The sequence below is a fragment of the Rattus norvegicus genome, chromosome 19, assembly GCF_036323735.1.
Source record: "Rattus norvegicus strain BN/NHsdMcwi chromosome 19, GRCr8, whole genome shotgun sequence".
Taxonomy (NCBI): domain Eukaryota; kingdom Metazoa; phylum Chordata; class Mammalia; order Rodentia; family Muridae; genus Rattus; species Rattus norvegicus.
This window is the reverse complement of record NC_086037.1, coordinates 38,094,379-38,116,626: the sequence shown is the minus strand read 5'-3', so window position 1 is coordinate 38,116,626 and position 22,248 is coordinate 38,094,379. Positions and strand designations below refer to the sequence as shown.

The following is a 22,248-nucleotide window of genomic DNA, read 5'->3' as shown; positions in this document are numbered from 1 at the left end:
AGTTCCCTGTGAATACACATCTCCTGAGATCTCTCTATTTATTTGGAGGTGATCCTGTCCACCTAATACAGCACCTCATGTGGAATAACAAAAGCCACCTGCAGGAGCTGTGGTGATGACTCACAGTTAGAGCATCTGTGCTCTCTCAGAAGAACCACATAGACCCTAACAATTAGGTAAAGTATGTCAGTGATTACATCATAAAGTGTGTATCAGAGAAACAGCCACATTATCCACACAAAAGACACTATCACACTGGGTACCCCTTGGTGACTTTGAATTCACTTATTAGCCCAGGCTCCATGGAACATGCAGAGATCCATCTATAGCTGTCAATTCTAAGCCCACAGGACAGAATCCTTGAGTAAGAATGATGGTCTTAAGAGTCAAGAGATAGAATTCAATTTTTATTCATAACAAATACATTTTTACAACAAAACAGGATTAAAATGAATAAATAAAAATATGTAAAAATATTTGAAAGTGAAAAATAGTAACAAGAACATATAAATATGAAACAACAAAAAGAAAACTTCAATTAAAATCATAACAAAAATATTTCTAAACAGCATATTCTTAACAAACATTTAGAAGCACAGATGTATTGCTGTTTCTCCTCTAGCACACATAATGAAAGGCAGTCCCCCAAGTTGTCTCTCAAGTGGTGTTTCCTGAAGAAGAAATTAGTAAGACCTCATTCAGTCAGACTGGCTTAGTGTTATATAAATTTAGGGTCTCTAAGAAATGACAAATTAACTCTGAGGAAGAATACTCATCCACAAAATGTTGTTACCGTTCAGGATGTTTGTCATCAGGGACTCCTGAGAAAGCAACTTATTCCTCAGGAAGCTCTCTTACTGGTGTGTGTCCAATTCCAGCTCTCTTGTACTTTCTGAGACCTGGGAGAGGAAGGCAGTTTTTCAGACACTGATTTGGTGGGGAAATGCAAGCCAGCTGTCAGAATGCAGCCTTCTACCACCTCAATTCTATTGGACAGTCAACATGGACCTTTTAACTGATATCATTGTTGCTAAATCTGTGGGCAGGGCAAAATCTCCAGAGAGCCTCACAGTAATGTGGGCTGCCAATATGGGACCCAGACTTATACCAGTACAAACCAAGAACAGGGCAATGGAAGGAACCTCATTGGGTTGCAGGAAGAAAGGAGATGTCCATATGTCACCAAGGTTAAAGCCAATGACAAGTACTAATTTGACATTTGCACTTGGTTCTTATCCCGGAAAGGTGCTTCCTACACAAGAAGTCGCATGACCACAGAGTGTCATTTGTCAAAGAACCAAGAACTTGTTCAAAACTCTACATAGCATCCAATCTATCACATGGATATGCAATAATGAGGTATGTTATTAATCTGTCACCATTTCTATACTGCAGCTTCAAAAAGAGCAGACAAATATACTTGCAAAATTATTCAGTCTCTGAAAAGGGGTTAACTTCCGAGAATACTTGTGCATAGGCAGAGCAATGAACAATTCCATTACATGAGGTGATTGCTGGTTGGGATTGTAAATTAGAAAGGTGGTAGTAGAAAGCAAAGATGTATCAAATTGGCAAATTTTATCAGATATTGTTAAGCTAACAGCTGCTCGTCTGTACCTGATGATGGTGGGTCTGGACGTTGCTGGTCTTTATCTTTCTTGTTGAAGTCAACCAAATATTTCTGGTTCAGTGCACAATCAAGATGTACCTCCTTGCTCTCCTGCTTCAGTGGGACCAACTTCTTCCTACATGTGTTCTCCATCAGGAGCTGGCTGAGCAGGTTTCTGGAAATACAGCCTGCATAGTAAGATCATGCTGCCCCTTTCTCCCATTCCTACTCCCGAGTGCCACTAACACTACCAGGTCCCAGATACCCATGAAGACTTAATAAAATACATCTCGACACATATAATGCTGCTGCACAAACCACAAAGAGTTAATTCAGGGAAGAATAAATTCTTTGCTTGGCCCGAGCACCAATTAGTGTCCACATCTCTCAAAAAGAACATGGATCTACAACTATCCATGAAAGCCCAATGCATGGGGCAACATCAATTAGTAGTTGGCAAACACCCTGAAAGGAGGTCAGTAGAACCAAGGGAAGGTCATGCTAACCATGTGGTCCACGCACTGAGCGTTGTAAAACCTGGTATGACCCCAGAGGCCCAGGTCAGCCTAATAAAATTCTGCTGAATTCAATCAGTACTATTCTATCTGGAGCCTTCTGAAAATGCCTAGGCAATCCTGGGATGAGTAACAGTCTTTTATGGAACTGAAAACTGAGTCCTAATGACCCTGGCACACTGATGTGTAAACAGCACAAGAGATAGAATCATAGCTGAAGACCGTCCAATCCAGAACAAAGAAAGTCAGAAATGGCCATTCCACAGGTGATAGCCTTTCTGACCAGGACTTACCTAGAGAAGGTAATCTCCTTCTGCAGCTTATGGTTGTTCTCATGGATCTCAGTGTTCTCCATCTCTAAGTTGTGCAGAATTGGTATGATCTCCTCCTCCATTCTCTCCAGGTCTTCATAGTATGGATTTGGCCTGAAGTGTGGCCTGGCCCCAATGATAGAATACAATGAACATCTGCATTTAGGAATATATGAACTCAGGGTGGGTCCTGTACTACACCAGTTCTGGAAGGACACCTTCTGAATTCTACATATTGGATCTTCTTCAGCTTCAGAAACGTGTTTTTCTGCATCCACCACACCAGAATCTCAGCATCCAGATGGAGGCTTCCCTGGCTCCCTTTGTTCAATCAAGAGGAAATCTGCAGTCAAGCCAGTTGAGCTATCAAGAGCCTAGGCCACACCTCTCCATGCTCCCCCACCCCCAACACACCCAGAATCCTGTGATTTCTTTTTTCCTGTCCTGATAACAGACCATATATCAACCCAAAATTATAATCTGCACAAGGAATACAAATGTACAGACAAACGTGGCCACATAGACAAAGAACTGTGCTGTTGACAGTGGGGCTCCCAGAACAAAGCATTCACATCACCATGAAAGTGTTACAGGTAAATACTCAAGCCAAGACATAGACTCCTAGATTCCAAGTGTGGAGGGAAATATAAACATATAAAAGTTGTGCATATGCATTGAGATGTATGCACACACAGACTCACAGACTGAGACACACCCACAAAAAAGAGAAAAGCAAACAGAGTCAGAGAAAGAGAAAGATAATTATGGAAACAGAGAGCACTGTGAGAACCAGGAGAAATGCATGCACCATTGCTGTCTCAGAGGGCAAGACACACAGACAATAACAAACAGGCCTGAGCCTGAGACCTTCTAGTAAAGCATTGAGATGAACAGTTGGGACCAGGACCCTCAGGCTGCTGCCTGGATCTTCCAGTACTGAGTCACCTGCCTAGCACTTACAGAGACTCACCATAAACTCACTTCAATTACAATCTTGCAAAGCCACCAGCTGTCAAGGGTTTTGCAAATGCACACTGGGAACTCACTCTCCCTCACTTTATCCCTGAAAATCCTGCTTTTCAATAAATGGAGGCAGATGAGTCCATTGTCCATCTCGCTCCTCAGGAGGGGTCAGGTTCTGAATCTCCTCTATATGGGAGGTGAGGTTTAGCACATGGTGGTTAGGGAGGCACAGCTTTCAAAACCTTAATAGGATGAGATGAAGGTGACCTTGCAGACCCAGGATTGAAACAAGAACGTTTGGAGCAATTCATACTTGTTTTTCATAGATCTCTCTGTCAGAAACCTCAGGCGATCTCTCAGGTCATTTCTCTCCTCGGTAATGAGCTGCAGCTCTTTAATCAGCCTTTCCTTTTCCTTCTTGGCCTGCTTCTCGCTTAGGGCAGTTTCAGGGGATGATGTTTCTCTCCCAGCGTCTGTAGGTAGAAGAGCACAAGTGAACATCCATGGGGAGAATGCATAGAGTGTACATAGACCACACTGATTCCTAAACATGAGAACAAGCCTAGAACCCAGTGTCATTGCTACTCGATTGGCCTATGCTTAAGAGACCTCCTCAGGGGATCTCAGTTCTCCCACTACTCTATAGAGACCAAGAGATGTAAGCAGCCAGGTGTTCCCTATGCCGGACATCACGTGCTTACATGTACCATGGAGATGGCTTCTCCATGATTATTATCAGCTGAACAGGGTACAGCTTTATTTCAGGACCCTCACCGCTGTGGTTTCAGAACTCACCATAAATTCACCATCCACAAACCTTGAGTGATTGGAGACACTCAGATGTCCTACCCTGATACTCTAGGCCAACAACTTTGGATTTAAAACACATTTCCAGGAAGGACATGTTCAACAGATTTATCAAATCCCCCATATGAAATAAAAATGCCCCAGAAGTTCCAATAGGTTACAGGCTGAATCTTGGTCCACATGTTCCAAACAGTTTTGATATTTTAGAAAAATGTGTGTAACACACAACCTCTAATATATAAAGCTAATGATGACCCTGCCAGTTAGAAGAAATCAGAGGAGGTCTAAGAACATAAGGTTATTGCCTGGAGCACAATTCTCTCCCTGTTACTCTGTCAGATATCCACTGTATTTAAAGAAGCAATGATAGTGAAATACATTGCTGCCCTGTCTAATCTCAGAAAAGGTGGACCCTCCATGACTCCTGATGGTGCTATTATGTCAATGTAACATAACACATGAACTGTAAAAGTAAAGACCAGAAGTTCACAGTACAATAGCATTGGCCTTACCATATCCTCCCTGTGGGGATGGGGAAACTAAAGTTCTGAAATCCTTGACTTTCAGGAATTGTGATATTCATGGAAATTCAATTCCTTTTTAGATGCTCCAGTTGTTGTGGCCCATTGCTAGAAAGGTGAGCTTAAGCCTGCAGCCCCCCTGACAGGAAGCTCAACAGACACTGCCCAGAACTTACTCCACATTCCCCAGAAGCGCTGTCTTTGTCCATCATTACTTTGAGACGAAAGGCCAGACTCCTTCACTCTAGTCTCTCCAGAATCGACGTTCCCCCTCCCAAAACGCTTGCGAAGATGGGAAAACATGTCTTAGCTTGTAACTGCCAGACTCAGACTGAGAGAAACTAGGGCACTGGTTGTCACTGATGTCTGGTGACATCACAGAGGATGCCAGAACTCTCTAGGAGACAATAGAATGTCCAAGAAGGGACAGCTAATGTCATGGGGAGCAGACTTTGCCTCCCTGCTAATGTTCTCCCTGTACTGAGCAAAAGCAGAGGTGCCCTTTCCAGGAGACTTTCCTGGGGAGAGCCACTGAGCATCTCCTGCTTCCAAAGCCAAATTTTCCTCAAGGCTTGATTATAAAAACCTTAGTAATTCCTATGCATCTAAATGAATGTTTCCTTCCATATCTTGCCCCAAAAATGTCTCATCCTAACTCAAATTGTCCTCATTCACCAATGTTAGCCATTAAAACTTCCTGAGATTTCACACCAGCTTGAATATGCAGTCAAAAGTTCTCCTGTCTCATTATGTACAGGTGCTTTATATCACATCAAGAAATAGTCTGCATGGTAGGTTACAACATGCGTGTGTGTTAGGGGAACACTCATGAAGTCATGTGCTTAGCAATGGATAATTGCCAGAATATTCCTTAGGAGAAAGAGTTGACATCTTTAAGGTGCTAACAAAATGTGGAGACCAGTTGGCAGAGGAAAGTGCAATATTGGAGCCACCAATGAAGGGAACCTCATGCTGCTTGTGGGGTTCTCCTCTCTGCACCAATGTCGCCAAAGGAGCACTGCTCACAGGCCTGAGTAAGATATACCATGAGCTTCTACCAGAAAAATAAAATAGTCAAGAGATATAGGGGGTGCAGATAAACGTCTAAAATGAGGCTATAAACATCATTAAGTGGATAGAGCAAGGTCCCAGCACCTGAACTCTGGGAAATGGCCACCACACCAAACACAAAAGCATCTATCATAGTGAAAAATGAATACTTTATAGAATGCACACACTAACACTGATTGATCACATCCATAGTTCAAATTTTGGGGGCAAATTCATGGCCCTATCTTTCTCTCAATTTATATAGCAAAAAATAAGAAAGACAGAGAAAAGAAAAAGTCAAAACAAAATCTCAAGCTTCTCATATGAGGACTGCAGGAAGTGTTATCTGGTGGTCAGTTCTGATTAGACATTTTAGATAGAACAGTGCACAGTGACCCTTGATGTGATGGGCCCTATATAAAGCTTTTTGCAATATGGAATTTTAACAAACCTCATCCAGAACGTACAGAAGAGGTAAGAATGTGATTACCATGTCCTTGCTCTCTATCAGGTTATTTTTCTGTGTCCTTGATTGTCAGGCATAGAACAGCAACAATCTGAAATAGCTGGTAGACATGGGAAATCGTGGCTAAAACTATAGTTGTGGGTTACATACCTCAACTGTCAAAGGCTAATGCTGTCCTCACAGTCCTTGGAGGCCACTCTTGTAAGACTATCTATTGGAAAGTGGAAGCAGGTTTATCTGAGCTCAAAGTGAACCTGGCCAGCCAGGGAGAGGGCAACTTGTGATACTTGAGACCCTGTCTAATACCAGCACAGAAACCCACCCTTCATTCAAAGCATCATCCACCAATTCTCGATTATCTACCATTCTCTCCCTACCAGTCGTTCAGTTTGGAATGGTAGAAATAAAACTGGGACTGATCTTTCTATTCTAAGGACCTTGAACTCTCTTTCCTTAGGTTCACCTTAAGAGTGCATACAAATGGATATCATCATCTGAACATCGTAGTATTATCTACTCTGTATATGTAGCATAACACTGTGCCTATGACAATCTCAAGCTTCCTTTAGTGTTGTTGCCCCATCAAGAAGTGTGATGTACTGAGGCCAATACACAGGGATCCTTTCAAGGGGTTAGAAGGAAGCCATCAGAGACACTCCACTTCTTTGTCCTTGGATTAAATCAAGTTGACACAATGTGAACCTGGTGGGCTATTTGACCATGCATCTTTCTCACAACCCCACCTTTCTGAGTTCAGTCCATGGCAGAATTCATTGCCCACCATCGTGGATATTTCTTTGTATATTTCCACAAGAGCCAGGTTTCTTTTGTTTTTTTAAATAGAATTAGTTATAGTCAATCAGCTGCTGCCGTATGTGAGAAATGATTAGTATCTATTGTAACTTACCACACTGTATTTGTGTATACAAGTACATTATTGGAAATCCAGCATTACTGTGGAATTGGAAACAAGTGCTGTGGCCTTGCCTTTCTGTGCCTTGTCCTGGCTCACAGGCAGCAGGGGGCAGACCTTGAGTTCCTCTTCAGGGACAGAGTGATGGTGAATGGGCACTGAGCAGGCAGAGAAACACACTGAGGCAGCTCCTTTCAGGTATCAAACACATCATCTCCTTCCCATCTTAAGGGCTACTGCTGAAGTCTTGCCCCCATACCTACCTTAATAGCAGCAAATTTGTTACACAGCAGCCAGCTCTTTTCTATTGTTCTGTAATACGCCTCCACATCATGGATGCCAACAAACAAACTAACAAAAGAAAAAAAAAAAAAACCTGACATTGAACTGTGTGGTGCTGGTCACAAACCCTGTTATGTTCTGTATGTCATGAGGTTTGTTAATCTTAACAAGTTCCCCAACTATGAGCTTCGCATAGGACCCATTAGATTCAAGGAAAATAGGAACAATTATGTGTAAAATGACCCGAGTCAGGGCCCAGAGACAGCAGCATTTCCAGCACTTGTGCTTTAGCCCATGTGGATTTTGCAATGAGCTGGGCCTAGCAATGTCCAGTACACAGTTGTGAGCTGTTGCTCTGGTTGAACTGTATTGGTGTGTGCATTCAATAAACTACACCTATTTAAATGAATTCAGTGTTCCTGTGGTTTGAGTCCAGACCTCTTGACACCAAATCTTCCCTTCAGCAGCACTTAGGAAAAGAAGCTAAGGTTAGGAAAGGTGACATCTTGTCATAAATTATGTGACAAGAGGGATGGAGAAATGATCCCTTGTGTTAAGAATCAAGGTGTCCTCTGTAATATTCATGTCTATACTGGCCCTGTGCAACAGCTTCAAGAACCCATTTCTGATTTTCTTTGGGGTTCCCGGGATGATGCACTCAGACATGATTGGAAAGAACCAAAACGGTGGTCAGACTTGATTTATAAAATGCAGGTAACATTGCAAACTTATGTTGCAGGATATTTTATCATATTATCAGCCCCAAGATAGTGTTATTTACTTAATAAAAAATACCTTCTGGCAGTGCAGTTCAGCACTAGCACCGATATTTAACCCTAGAGCTTTTTTTGGTTGTTTGTTTGTTTTTTGTTTTTGTTTTTGGATGAACAAGTACTTTCTTATTTTGTGGCCCAGCCCTAGCTCTTACTTCTTTGCACAGTCACAGAGAGACCTCAAACATATACTCAGCCAAAGCCAGGGGAATGTAGAAAAGAGCCTAAGGCAATACCACATAATGACATTGAAAGTGGGTGGCCAAAAGGTGTTATAAAATTAACCTCACTTCAGTGAGTGATGACATACCAACATGGTGGCCTAAGATTCTGGAATATTAATCAGAATCCTTTCGTCATATTAGATATTAATAGAAACAAGGAAGCAGTCCTTTCCTGAAGTATATATTCATCATACGTAAAGAAGATATTAAATCCATATACAACTCAGAATAGAATTATCCCCCAAGACTGGAAAGATCTGGCAACATTAATATTAGAAGCTTCTCCTGTGTTACAGTGGTAAGCACAGAAGAAAGAGGAAGATAGGGCTGAAAACAAAAGCATCAGGCCAGAACACTGTTTCTCAGGATGAGTTGCTAGGTGAAGGTAAGTAAACCTTACTAAGTTTAATACAGTATTACATACACTGTTGTAACTGGAGCCGAGGCTATCCCCAAAGGTTTGCCTGTCTGTGAAATCTGATACCCTAACTCAGGTGTCTTCCCTGGCCTCAGTGGGAGAAGATGCACCAGCCCTACAAAAACTTGATGTGTCTTGGTGGAGGCACACTCTGAGGGATATTCCTCTACTCTCTCAGAGGAGATGGTGTGAGGACATTGGGGAGGAACTGTGGGAGAGAAGTAACAAGAGAAAGGACAGCAATTGGGATGCAAAGTGAATTTAAGCCTGTCAGTCACTGCTCTATTGCTGTGAAGAGACACCTTAACTAAGGTAACTAATAAAAGAATCAGGGTGTGCCCATGGCTCCAGGTAGATATGTAGCAGAGGACCAGCTTATCTGGGATCACTGGGACGGGAGAACCTTGTTTCTGAGGAAGCTTCATGAACCATGATATTGGAACTTAGGCCACTGAGGCGGGAGTGAATTGGCGGGTGGAGGAGCAATCTCATAGGGAGAGGGTGTGGGGGACAGAAGAGGGGGTCATGTAGAGAAACATGGAGTGGGAGATAAATTGGAAATGTAGATAAAATAATGAAAGAAAACTAAAAAACATCAGACTATGAGTATCATTCTAATTCAAGCCTCAAATAATAAAAACATAAATGCGAGAGTCGCCTGGTCCTGTTCATGTCATCCTGAATCTTAAAATCTTTTTTCCTCCAAATTCCGTGCCACATGAGGTGCACTGACCTGTCAGCTGCCTGCTTGGATGACAACTGCAGCAGCTTCCCTATGCACTTGCTTTGTAGGAGCACGAAATCTATTGAGCTCCCTTTTCCAAGTTGGAACTTTAATTGGTAAGAGTCTTGCCTTGAGGACACCTTCCACATCTCTACAGTACAGAGGCAGGAGGCTTATCGTTAATAACATTCATCTCCTTAACTATGTCACCCTCCTCTTCAGCACATGACTTTGCTGTGACATTAAACTTCTTAGTGATCTTTTCCACTCTAAGCTGCACATGGTTTTCATGTATTTGCCCTGTGTGTTGTTCCTTCTCCTGCAGTCTTGAGGAACAGTGACCAAAAGTAACCAAACCACAGACTCAAAGCCATGTTAATACTGTATTGTGTACTATTTTCACAGAGCTGCCTGAGATGTAAATGGGACATGGAAAATTCGAACATAGTTTGAATCTTAGGCCTTTCACTGGGCAGTCCCTCATCTTCTCTAAAATTTAACCCTATTCTTCTACCATTGAGACCCACCTGCTGCTTAGCTCTTTACCCCTCTGCTGTAGTCTGTTCCATATCTCTTCCTGCCCATGTCTATTCTGAATCTCCTGCTTCAGCTTGCCTCTGCCTATGTCCCTCTCTATGCCCGGAAGTTCTGCCCACATACTTCCTGACGCAGCTCTTGGCCATCAGATCTTTATTACATCTAATCGGCAGTGAGACAACACCTGATACATCTCTTAGCTTGTGTTGAGCTGGTGAGGGAGCGGCTAAAGATGGCGCCAACATCCGGTGGTCGTTTGTGGTAAACACCTACAGCGCATGTGTTGGCAGATCCCCAACACCTACAAGGCCAGGGTGATATTCATGCTAAATAGGTATTTCATGCTCCACCAATCCCCAGTGGACAAATTTACAGCCACGGCCTGTCTTGTATTTAAGGCGAGTGCCTTTGTTCCCCGGGGTCCCCGTATCATCAATAAGGTGTTCCTACAATAAAGGCTGATTGAGAAGGATCCAACGGTGTTGCGTCTTCCTTGCCGGTCGAGGTGGGCGCGACGGAGAAGGACAAACATCCACAAAATAGCAAAGCTGATGATGGGACATAGAAATGACAAGAGAAATCCTGCCAGCACTTAGCTCACTGCCAGTACAGAACTAACAATTGAAAGTTGACACACCTTAGTACAAAGAGAGTACCTCAGCATTTCCCCTTTTACTCCAAGAAATACCTTTAATTTAACATTAATAAGCTTGTTAAAAATAAGAAAACTAATGAGATGCATCAGGTAAGAATTACTGTCACAATATTCTGTCTGTTCATATTTTGCAAAATTGGAGAAGGTACTTCATTATCTAATTTATATTAGTCTAAAATTTTGTACCTAAATCATTTTCTATCACTTTTTAAGCTTTGTATCCCTTATCTATCATAACTTGCATTTATTAACCATAATAAGTCTTCTGAGACCAAATGTACTTTCATTAATTCCAAACAATTTAAGCGTTTATGTCTTTCATCTTAAAATTTGACACAGTTTTTGCGTACAAATTTTCTTTTTTTTTCTTTTTCTTTATTCAGCTTCCACACGAAGATTATTTTTGCTCTGATTTAGAGCAGGATGCAAGGGTGAAGTGCAGACCTGAGGGGAGGGCAGATGAATGGAGTTGAGCTGCAGGATGTGAGGTTCACAGAGAATAAATAAGAAGTTAAAAAAAATAAGAAATAAGCACAGTGGGGATGAAGCTGTGAATACTTGGTGTGGGGAGGTTTGGCAGTGGACTGGGCATTTCAGGGGTGGGGTGGGATTGGCGTGGGTTCTGGACTAGTAAGGATGGTGTCTGTTCTTGTCTTTTAGGGAAACTCCTCAGTCTTCTCCCATCCCTCCTCTGCCTCTACCCCCACCTCCAACCGCCATAACTGCCTCCTACCACAGCAGCGGCTTCTGGGCATTGGCCTCTTTCTGCTCAAGCTCTTCTATGTGCTTGGGGGTGGTACAAGCTTTTAAAAGTCCCAGGCAGTGGTCAGACCACGCACACTCTCCTGGCATCCCCATCCTCTCTCAGGACTTATGGTGCCAGAGCGGTTATCGCAGGAGTTTTGATGCTGCTGTGGACTGTCCATCGAGCCCTGCTTTCTGAGCCTCCCATGTCCACCCTGTTCCTGTCCAGGTTCCTGGCTGTCACATTTCTGCACGATGGTGAACAAGTTTGTTTTTCTGATTCTCATAACAAGAAAAGGTTAAGACTAAACTATCTAATCTTCAACCCCATCCAAGATCTGAGGAGGAGAAACGTTGCCTGAATAAAAGGAAAATCAGAGTAAACAGCTTCCAAATCTAAAGAAATGACAGAAATTGTTGGCTAACCTGGGAGTCAGTCAGCAAATATTCCTGTGTCACTGTGGCATCCACCTTCAACACACTGGGCCAGGAGCTCTAACAATAATCCTTTGAAGCAGGTCACTTGAAGGACTATCCTATTTTTTTTTTCCAAAAACTGGGACAACAGACTTCCCCATGATCAACTTCTGCACAGTCTGGACAGCTTTCTGGCAGCAGTAGAGGTAAGTGGGTAGTATTTCACCCAATGGCCACTTTGTCACATTTGAAGGAAACTCCAGGTAGGGTTCTTTAGAGCCCATAATCTTTTTCAGAATAGATTGGGGACACTACCAGGAGTTGAGGTCTCTCCCACTGTGAAAAGCCTTTAACTATTAGGACATCTGAAATGGCAGATTCTTCAGATCTCTAAAGGATTTGAGAACCACCTTTGTATGTAATGTCTATCTCAGTGGACAAATGTGGCTTTTTTTCCCAAGGGATTTACTTCCTACTTAACTTTAAAAACATACACAGGAAGTTAAATAAAGCTTATTTCTGTACCTAACTAAAGCAGTACCTAACATGACTGGAAGACTGATTATTTATAGTTGGAAAGTACTAGCTTGAATTCCTTAATTATCCATGGCAGTGTACAGTAGAAATTTTATAAAATTAGAATTTTACACCACATTGTGAATAAGTTGCATATGCTTATATCTTAAAAATGAATTGAGTCCCCAGCTCCGAAAAAAAAAAAAAAGAACCAAAAAAAAAAAAAAATGAATTGAATCATTTATGCAAGTACAATTTTAAATTCTATCATCATTCAAAACTCCATGCCATCCTAAAATATTTGAGACTTGGTATTGCTTTCTAGTATGAATAGAGATACAGTGATCTATGATTTTGTCATTTTAGTCCCTTCTCCTGATTTCCCACAACATTAGACAGAGAATTGAGGAGAGAAAGAGAAAGGAAGAAAGACATCCCTGATTCGAATTTCCTTTACTGTTTCCTCCCTGACCATGGCCAGTAAGAACTTGCAACCAACCCCCTAACTGACAATAAACATCTACAACCCACGGCAGACAAATAACCACCCACCCACCCTTCCTCTTGAGAATGAGGGGGTCATGTTCCTTTAAGTTGCTTCCCAATGTGTGTGGGGTGACAACAAGTTTTGGGGACCTTACAACAGTTGGGATATTTTCCAAATCCTGGGAGATCTTAGAGTTTCCTATGCGTCCAGACCCTGAATGTGGAGGGATTAACTGAAGTCCTGGCTACATTAACAATGGAAAATACAAACACACATTCCTACCATTTGAGGAAGGTCACCGGATATCTACCCCTTGAAGTTTGCTCAAAACAATTAGTCAATTAGCTTTTTATTTATCTTCAGGTCACTTCTTAGTAAACAGGCAGAAAAGAGACAGATTGTTTGCCAAAATTATATCAATTGCTTCTAAGCCAGTCACCAATAGAGATCCTGCCATCCTTTGAAGTTTCATCAGAGAGGCTCTATTTTGCACAGACTCACAATACTTATGCCTCCTATGTGGCAAACTAAAAGAACTGTTAAGATCTCCTTAAATAATTCAACAGTTTTCCCAATCCAAAGTCTCCCACCCTCCTCCAAAAAAACAAGAGATTCCTCACAAAACATCTCCACTCACTTCGGTACCAGTTTATATATTAGTCACATTTCTGTTACTGCAGAAAAATACTATGACCAAGAACAACTCAAGGAATACAGTTCTTCACATTGTGGTAACCAACCCCAACTACCAAATTATTTCATTGTTAAGTCATAAATGTAAGGTGGCTACTGTTTTGAATTGAAATGTAAATATCATGTATAAAGTATGTCTCATATGTGATTGTTCCCTGAAGAGGTTGCAACCCACAGGTTGAAAACTGCACTTGTGTGTGGTGGTGGGAGGGGTGGTTGTGAGTTTTTTGTTTTGTTTGTTTTCCTTTTTCTCAAAACCCAAATGCTGATAAGAACATAGGCCAATATCAGACTCTTCAATTTTATTCCATCAGGCATTGGGTCTGTCCTCATGATATTAACACGCTGGTTTTTCTTTTTTACTATTCCCCAAAATGAAGGTGAAATCATTAAAGGTGATGCCTCCCGCAGTGCTTTACTGTCTTATTAGTTAGCAGTGTCTGACTGCCCTGCTCAGTTGTGCTTTCATGTGAGTTCTGAGATTTTTTTTTCATTCCCATGAAGCTCTGTATTGGGACTATAATGGGATGGATTTAAACCTGTAGATGACTCTGGTAGGATTCGATATAATAATATAAATCATACTGATACATGAAAATGAGAGGTCTCTTCATTTTCTGGTTTCTTCAGTTTTTTTATTTTTCCTAATGATTTCATTTTAACAAGTCTTTACTTCCTTAGATATTACAAGATTTTTATTCTGAATGGGTTTGTTTTCTTGGCTTCTTTCGTCATATTTATTGTTGGTATACAGGAGTTCTATTGATTTTACTGTGATTTTAGTGAATGTGTCCATGAGCCATAGGAGTTTGCCAGTGGTTTCATAGTGGTCTTTATATATGGATCATATCGCCTGCAAATGAAAATGCTCTGACTGCTTTCTTTCATATTAACATGCCTTTCCATCTCTCTATTGTCATATTGTTTGGATAAGACTTCACATACTAGTTGAATTAGATGAAAAGAATGAACATCTGTGACTTATTCCTGATTTTAGTGGAAATCCATTATGATTTCCTCCAGTTAGGATGCTGTTGGCCTTGCATATTGCCTTCATAATGTTAAGGTATGTCTTCTCCATATCCCAGATTCTCCAGGACTTTTGCATTAATCACTGTGGGATTTTGCCAAAGAGATTGTCTGCCTCTACTGCAGTGATCATCTGTTTCCTGTTCTTGGTTTTCTGTGGTGGATTGTTTATTCATTTGTATTTGTTGAAACATTCTTGCACCTCTGCAGTCAAGCCAGCTTGATCACGGTACCTGACACTTTTGGTAAATGTCTGAATTTTATTTTCCAGGATATTATTGAGAAATTTTTCATTTAACTATTCCTTCCAATCTTAGTTTCTTTTCTATGCTGTGAAGAGACACCATGAGCAAGGGAACTTGTAGAAGAAAGAGTTTATTTCAGCTTACAGTTTCAAGGATCATGAGTCTATGAATATTATGCTGGGGTACATGGCAGCAGGTAGGACACCATGTTTCTAGAGAACTGGCTGAGAGCTTACATCTTATGTGCAAGTCGGAGACAGAGAAAGTTAGTGTTAACTATAGATGGTGTTGAATTTGGAAACCTCAAAGCCCAATCCCATACACTCCTCCAACAAATCCGTATCTTATAATTCTTCCCGAATATTTCCACTAACCAGCAACAAACATTCATATATGTGAGTTTATGGGGGCCATTATCATTCAAATCACCATATTCCACTCCCAATTCCCCATAGGTTCTTAAACATATCATAATAAAAATACATTAGCTCAGCTTCCAAAACCCCTGTAGTCTTTCAGTCTCTACACAGTTTATCCACAGTGCTTTTCGACACTCCAGGAAGTCCCTTAATTATTCCCCTATGAAATCAAAAGGCAAATTGCATATATCCAATGTGTAATGCCAAAAATATGTTATCATTGCAAAGGGAAGTTGGGAATGTGGTGAGCCAGTTCAAGGCATTAACCCAACAGGGCACACTCCACATTCTCTACTTCTGATGCGTGACAAAGGGATTAGATGGGTCCACTGCTCTGGCTTTGCTGACTGCAACATAATTCCTAAAACTATGTTGTATCGCATAGATCTGTGGTGGTTGTGTTTTCATTGTCACTCATTTCTAGGAATTTTAATTTTTCCTTATGTGTTTCTCCCTTGGCCCTTTCAGTAGTGTGTTGTTTGTGTTGCTGACCTTCCACGAGAGTGTGTACTGACTGCACTTTCTATTGTGTGATACCAGTTTGATTCCTTTGTGCTTAGAATGCGTGACACTACTCCAGCTTTCTTATCTTTCCTGAGGGCTGTTCTGTGTCCTAATCCGTGGTCAATTTTGGAGACAGATCCACAGGCTGATAGAAAATATATGTATAGTTCAGTGTAGTTTGTTAGGTCCATTTGACTGATGATGTCACTGAATTCTGCTCCTCCTCTTTTGTTTATTTGCATGTGATCTGCCAAGTGGTCAGAATAGACTATTAAAAACAATCACAACCACTATTATAGCTAATGGGTAATTTCAGATCTATCTGATAATTATATATTTAAATTTGTGACTGCTGTGTTTAATATGTATAGATTTAGATTGTAGTATCTTTTGGTAATTGCAAAGTATGAAATGAATTTCCTTACATCTTCTGGACAGGATTGGTTTGAAATCTATTCTGTCAGCTGCATAGAGAAACTGCATAGAATTGCTACAGGGACCTGTGTCTTAGGTCTGTTTCCCTAATATATCCTCTACATCTCTCATGATGGTGATCCTGTTTCTGGCTAAATAATGTCTGTTCACTGGGGAATTGAGTTTAGTGATATGCAAATATTATTTAAACCTATGTATTAAATTTTGTTAATTTTTGTGGGTTTTATTGGCTTCTTTTGATTGACTGTTCTAGTTTTGTTAAATTATTTCCTGTTTCCTCTGGTATTTTATCCTTCTCTTCAAACTAAAGTATTCCTTTTAGGATCCTCTATAGAGCTCCTTACTGGTTATACATATTTTGTAAATTTATTCATCATATGCCTTAATCAGCACAGTGGCTGGGCAGCTGCCTGCCCTCCATGGTATCAGATCTACTTTCCAAACAATAACGCTCAACTCTTACTGACTATGTAGCATCTTGGCTGCTCTTTGTTGCACTTGGACAGCCCTCAGGACCAGGCTCTCCTCTCCCTTAACCATGGCTGCTGTCCTCTTCCTCTCTCTTCTCCATCACACATGTTCTTCCTTTATTCTCTGGCAGCTTCTTCTTCCTTCTTCCCTCCTCATGATCCTCTCTAGCAAAGCCCTCAGAAACTCACCTCCCCCATCTCTCTGCTGTGCAGCTGTTAGCTGGTGGCTTCTTTATAATCACAGTTAACTGGGAGCAGGGTCAGGTTTTAGAGGTAACCAGTCTTGAGTTCCACAAATTAGCATTAAAATACAAGCAGAATTAGGCCAATCCACTACAAGGATTTCTTTTGTTTTGTTTTGGTGTAAGTTTTCTTTTACCTTTTCACTTTTTATTTTATTTTTGGCTATTTTTTTATTAATTGGTTATTTTATTTATTTATATTCCAAGTGTTGTCCCACTTTCCAGACTCCCCTCATCATATCTTACATCCCATTTCTGCTCAGCTTTGCCTATATGACAGTGCTCCCCCACCCACACATATTCATTCCCACCTCACAACCCCAGCATCTACTTTTGGTGGGCAACAGGCCTCAGCGTAGTCAATGGCCTCCCGCCACATGGATGCCACTTAAATCAGTCTTCTTCTATACCTAGAACCATAGACCCTGTATACACTTTGGCTGGCAGTTTATTCCCTAGGAGCTGGGGGGTTGGTGACAGAGGGTCTGGTTAGATATTAAAAACCAATAGTTGCTGCTTTCTCTTCTTTTTCTGGTTATGGGTGAAATGGTGATTGTGTGCTTCATTTTTTGAAATTATTGAGAGATGATTTATTTCTAGGTTTTTCTTGGGTATAGTTTAGCTCATTGTCTCGGAGTTTCCCTACTATAATCCTCTGTTGTGCTTTCTTAGAGAAAAACATTGTTTAAATTTGGTTTTGACATGAAATATTTTGGTTTCTCCATTTATGGTGATTGAGAATTATGCTGGGTATAGGATCCTTGGTCCGCATTACCTCTGCCCAAGATTTTCTGGCTTTTGGAGTCTCTGTTGAGAAGTCTGGTGTAATTCAGATAGGTCTGAACTTATTTGTTACTGGTTACCCCTTTTAATGATCTTTCTTTGATCTGTGCATTCAGTGTTTTAATTATTATGTTAATGGAGGAATTGTTTCTGGTATGATTAAATTGGCATTCTGTAGGCTTGTTGTACCTTCATGGCCTTTTCTTCCTTTACCTTATGGATGTTTTCTGCTATGATTTACTGAATATGCTTACTGGACCTGTGAACTGGAAATCTAAATTCTCTTCTATTCTATTATCCTTAGGTTTGGACTTTTAATTCTGTCCTGAAATTCATGGATGTTTTGTATTCAATAAACCATACATGGTTATCTGAGATGGGTATTTTGTGATTTGTGGGGTGATCTCCTTGACCCCAACTCTTACATTTAGTACCACGTTTTATAATGAAACAAGGTCAAGAATGGTGACCTCTTGCCATAAACTATATGAAAAAGGCAGGTGAATTAATGTGTGTCAAGTATCAGTAGATTCCTGGGTGGTTTTTGCTCCGGGTTGGCCATATGCAACAGTTTCAAAAGCCCAAGTTTGATGTTCCTTGGGATTCCCAAGATGATGCACTCAGACCTGACAGACAACACCCAGAATCCTCGTCAAAGAAATTGATTTATAAAATCGAGGGAACATTACTAAGTCATGTTACAAAATATTTGATCACACTGTGATGTCCAAGAATGTATTATTTACTGAAAAAACTAGTGTGTGGTATAGCAGGGCCATGGCACAGACATTTAAAGCAAGAGTTGTTTATTCATGTAAACATGGACTTAATTACGGTATGGCTGACCTACCACACACATTTATGGCAAAGGTAAAAAGTGCACTTAGGTCCAGCAGATCAAGACACAACGTGAAAGGAAATCTAGATAACTAAACCAATGGAAAGTTTTTGAGTTAAAGGATTTTTAAGAAAGTGTTCAGAGGGAACAGGAATGCTCTTCTTCTGGGAGGTCAGTGAATCAGGAAAGACAGTTGGGAGCTTTACTTGACTTCAGCATCTGACCCCTGAAACTTCATTGGTAAAATTAATGTCTGGAATTTTGGATTGTAAAACAACAGGTTGGCCCTGCAACTTTGGGCAAGGCCCATGGACAAAGAGGTCACACCTGATGGGAACAATCTTAAAAGCCATCTGATTCTGGTAAGTCACCTGAGAAGTCCTCAAGGAGAGAGGAATGAATGGGTAGCACCATAATAGAAGGCTTTAGGATCTCGGATAGTGCTACTCTAGATGCCTGGAATATAGAAGCAGAAAATGTAAAGCTAAATGACTTCACAGGAATTAGCTCATTTCTGATTATGATTTTTTCATATTGGTATTTTATATTTATTCTTTTTTTAAAATTTAAATCAAGAGCCTTAGGTTGTAATGCGAGGCGGTCTTAGAATCAGAAAATGCTTAGAACACTTGTATGGCGCCCCGCAACTAACACTATCTGGCTAGAAATTCTACTTTTAAATGCATCACCATCCACAGCTTCCATTTAACCAGCAGGTGTCCATGCCAGGCAGACACTGAGCAGGTTGTATGTTCTGTTAATCTCCACAACAACCCAATTCAGCAGAAACACCTCCGTTTTACAGGTGAAGAAACCACAGCTCAAAGCAAATGAGTATCAGGGTCCCATCAGTCTCACTGGCTGTCACTCAGACCCACATCCTTCTCTGAAAAGGGAAGCCATGGGCCTGATGTGGGCTGTGCAAGCTGACTCTACTGAGATGATCAATGCTATTCTTGACCTTGGGAGAATTTAAGACAAGGTGACCCCACAGACTTCTGGGATAGATTCTGCCTCTGGGTTCTAGGGTGTGACAGAGTATCCCTTGCTGTGTGTCTCTACTCATCTGAGGAGTCTGATCCCATGTGTCAGCTTATATGGCAGTGGTCTCAACATTACTAGTGCTGGAACCCTTTAATACAGCTCTTCATACTGTGATGATCCCCTCCATAAAATTATTTCATTGCTACTTCATAAATAATATTGCTACTCTTATGAGTCATAATGTACAAGGTATCTGATATGCAATCTCTGTGAAGCAGTTGCCACCCACAGGTTGAGAAATATTGCTCTATAAACTTTTTTTTAAATTAAAGGCTTTCACCTCAGAAGTACCTGGAGCAGTTGTAAGAGCCCTGAAATACTGACAAGTTTTGGCAGGCCCAAGACTGCTTGCCTTAATGACAACAGAGATTCCTGGCTAAAGGCACAATCTGAAATCACTGTCCCCAGGTCATTTCTTGCCTAAGTTTTCCCTCATTACAATGTCTGTCTGCTTGGACATGTCTGTCCAGGAAGCCAGTCCATGTAGTCTCTGATACAGACAGAATGCTAAAGGCAAGAATGTTTTCCCTCTGTTGGCCCACAGTCATTTCTATAGAAGTAAGTTCAAATCCCCTGTGGATAAATGTGTGTGTCTCACATGGTGTGTGAGACTTGAAATGTCAACCGTTTGAGTTGACAAAAAACAAATTTCACTTCCGATTTACAGCTGACTAAAAATTATTTTTGGGAGAATGCAGAGGGTGGCCAGGCCTGCAGAGTCAGATCCCCTCCCTGCCTGGGATGATCCCACCCTCAGTAGACTTCAGCTTCACCTATAAGGTGTAATCAGAAAAATCTGACCTTAAGATTCTGAAGTCTACAATATGCACAACCCCTAAAGTTGGTAAACGGCCTATATGGGGGTTTTCTCCAGTTTAAACTATTCTGGCTTCTTTTCTCTCTTGTGCTGCAATCTGTTCTCTCAGGTCTGTTGGTCCTGGAAGGACCTGGGTTCAAGTCAAGGCCTCGTGGGTGGGGAGGAAGATGTTCTGTTGTGTGAATAAGTATGGATTAAGAATGTAGCCCCACCAACAAATTGGGAAAAGATCTTTACCAATTCTACAACAGATAGAGGGCTTATATCCAAAATATACAAAGAACTCAAGAAGTTAGACCGCAGGGAGTCAAATAACCCTATTAAAAAATGGAGTTCAGAGGTAAACAAAGAATTCACAGCTGAGGAATGCCGAATGGCTGAGAAACACCTAAAGAAATGTTCAACATCTTTAGTCATAAGGGAAATGCAAATCAAAACAACCCTGAGATTTCACCTCACACCAGTCAGAATGGCTAAGATCAAAAACTCAGGTGACAGCAAATGCTGGCCAGGATGTGGAGAAAGAGGAACACTCCTCCATTGTTGGTGGGAGGCAGACTGGTACAACCATTCTGGAAATCAGTTGGAGGTTTCTCAGAAAATTGGACATTGCACTACCTGAGGACCGAGCTATACCTCTCTTGGGCATATACCCAAAAGATGCCCCAACATATAAAAAAGACACGTGCTCCACTATGTTCATAGCAGCCTTATTTATAATAGCCAGAAGCTGGAAAGAACCCAACAGAGGAATGGATACAGAAAATGTGGTACATCTACACAATGGAATATTACTTGGCTATCAAAAACAATGATTTTATGAAATTCATAGGCAAATGGATGCAACTGGAAAATATCATCCAGAGTGAGGTAACCCAATCACAGAAAAACACACATGGTATGCACTCATTGATAAGTGGATATTAGCCCAAATGCTTGAATTACCCTAGATGCACAGAACACATGAAAATCAAGAAGGATGACCAAAAAGCGAATGCTTCACTCCTTCTTTAAAAGAGGAACAAGAATACCCTTGGCAGGGAATAGAGAGGAAAAGATTAAAACAGAGGCAGAAGGAACACCCATTCAGAGCCTGCCCCACATGTGGCCCATACATATACAGCCACCCAATTAGATAAGATGGATGAAGCAAAGAAGTGCAGGCTGACAGGAACTGGATATAGATCTCTCCTGAGAGACACAGCCAGAATACAGCAAATACATAGGCAAATGCCAGCAGCAAATCACTGAACTGAGAATGGAACCCCCGTTGCAGGAATCAGAGAAAGGACTGGAAGAGCTTGAAGGGGCCCGAGACCCCATATGAACAACAATGCCAACCAACCAGAGCTTCCAGGGACTAAGCCACTACCCAAAGACTGTACATGGACTGACCCTGGGCTCCAACCGCATAGGTAGCAATGAATAGCCTAGTAAGAGCACCAGTGGAAGGGGAAGCCCTTGGTCCTGCCAAGACTGAACCCCCAGAGAACGTGATTGTTGGGGGGAGGGTGGTAATGGGGGGAGGATGGGGAGGGGAACAGCCATATAGAAGAGGGAGGGTTAGGAGGATGTTGGCCCGGAAACCGGGAAAGAGAATACAATCAAAATGTAAATAAGAAATACTCAAGTTAATAAAGAAAAAAAAAAAAAAGAATGTAGCCCTACTCTGACTGGCCAACTAAGCTCCAGAAAATCTTCCCCAATCACAAAACTGGGCCATGTGGGAGCCTAAACTGTTTAAAGGGGAGAGCTGAGTGCTTTCTCCTGGAAGAAATACTTGGGGGTTGACTGTCA

At 41.3% G+C, this 22,248-nt stretch overlaps 2 protein-coding genes across 2 annotated transcripts in view; one reads left to right on the top strand and one right to left on the bottom strand.

The window, feature by feature from the left end:
* Positions 1 to 394: 394 nt before the first annotated feature.
* On the bottom strand, positions 395 to 5,094 carry LOC134483308 (disks large homolog 5-like). Its single transcript, XM_063278597.1, has 6 exons — positions 4,903 to 5,094; positions 3,712 to 3,871; positions 2,418 to 2,561; positions 1,618 to 1,784; positions 794 to 899; positions 395 to 671 (listed from the first exon to the last, which is right to left on the bottom strand). The coding sequence occupies exons 1-5, from the start codon at positions 5,027 to 5,029 to the stop codon at positions 835 to 837; spliced, it is 663 nt and encodes a 220-aa protein (XP_063134667.1). The 5' UTR covers positions 5,030 to 5,094; the 3' UTR covers positions 395 to 671; positions 794 to 834.
* A 6,407-nt stretch (positions 5,095 to 11,501) lies between these two features.
* Positions 11,502 to 22,248, top strand: part of Or7c19 (olfactory receptor family 7 subfamily C member 19) — a 99,869-nt gene continuing 89,122 nt past the window's right edge. Inside the window, exon 1 of the mRNA XM_063277875.1 lies at positions 11,502 to 12,135. The gene's annotated coding sequence lies outside the window, so the exon portion shown is untranslated. The remainder of the gene's footprint in view (positions 12,136 to 22,248) is intronic.

Bases quoted from the DNA above. Each gene is read 5' to 3' on its own strand.
- LOC134483308 (XM_063278597.1), bottom strand. From the start codon at position 5,029: ATGTTTTCCCATCTTCGCAAGCGTTTTGGGAGGGGGAACGTCGATTCT. The intron at 3,872-4,902 runs GTAAGTTCTGGG...TTCTACCTACAG, and splicing joins GCGCTTCTGGGGAATGTGGA to ACGCTGGGAGAGAAACATCA. The intron at 900-1,617 runs GTACAGACGAGC...TTCCTCTCCCAG, and splicing joins TCCAGACCCACCATCATCAG to GTCTCAGAAAGTACAAGAGA.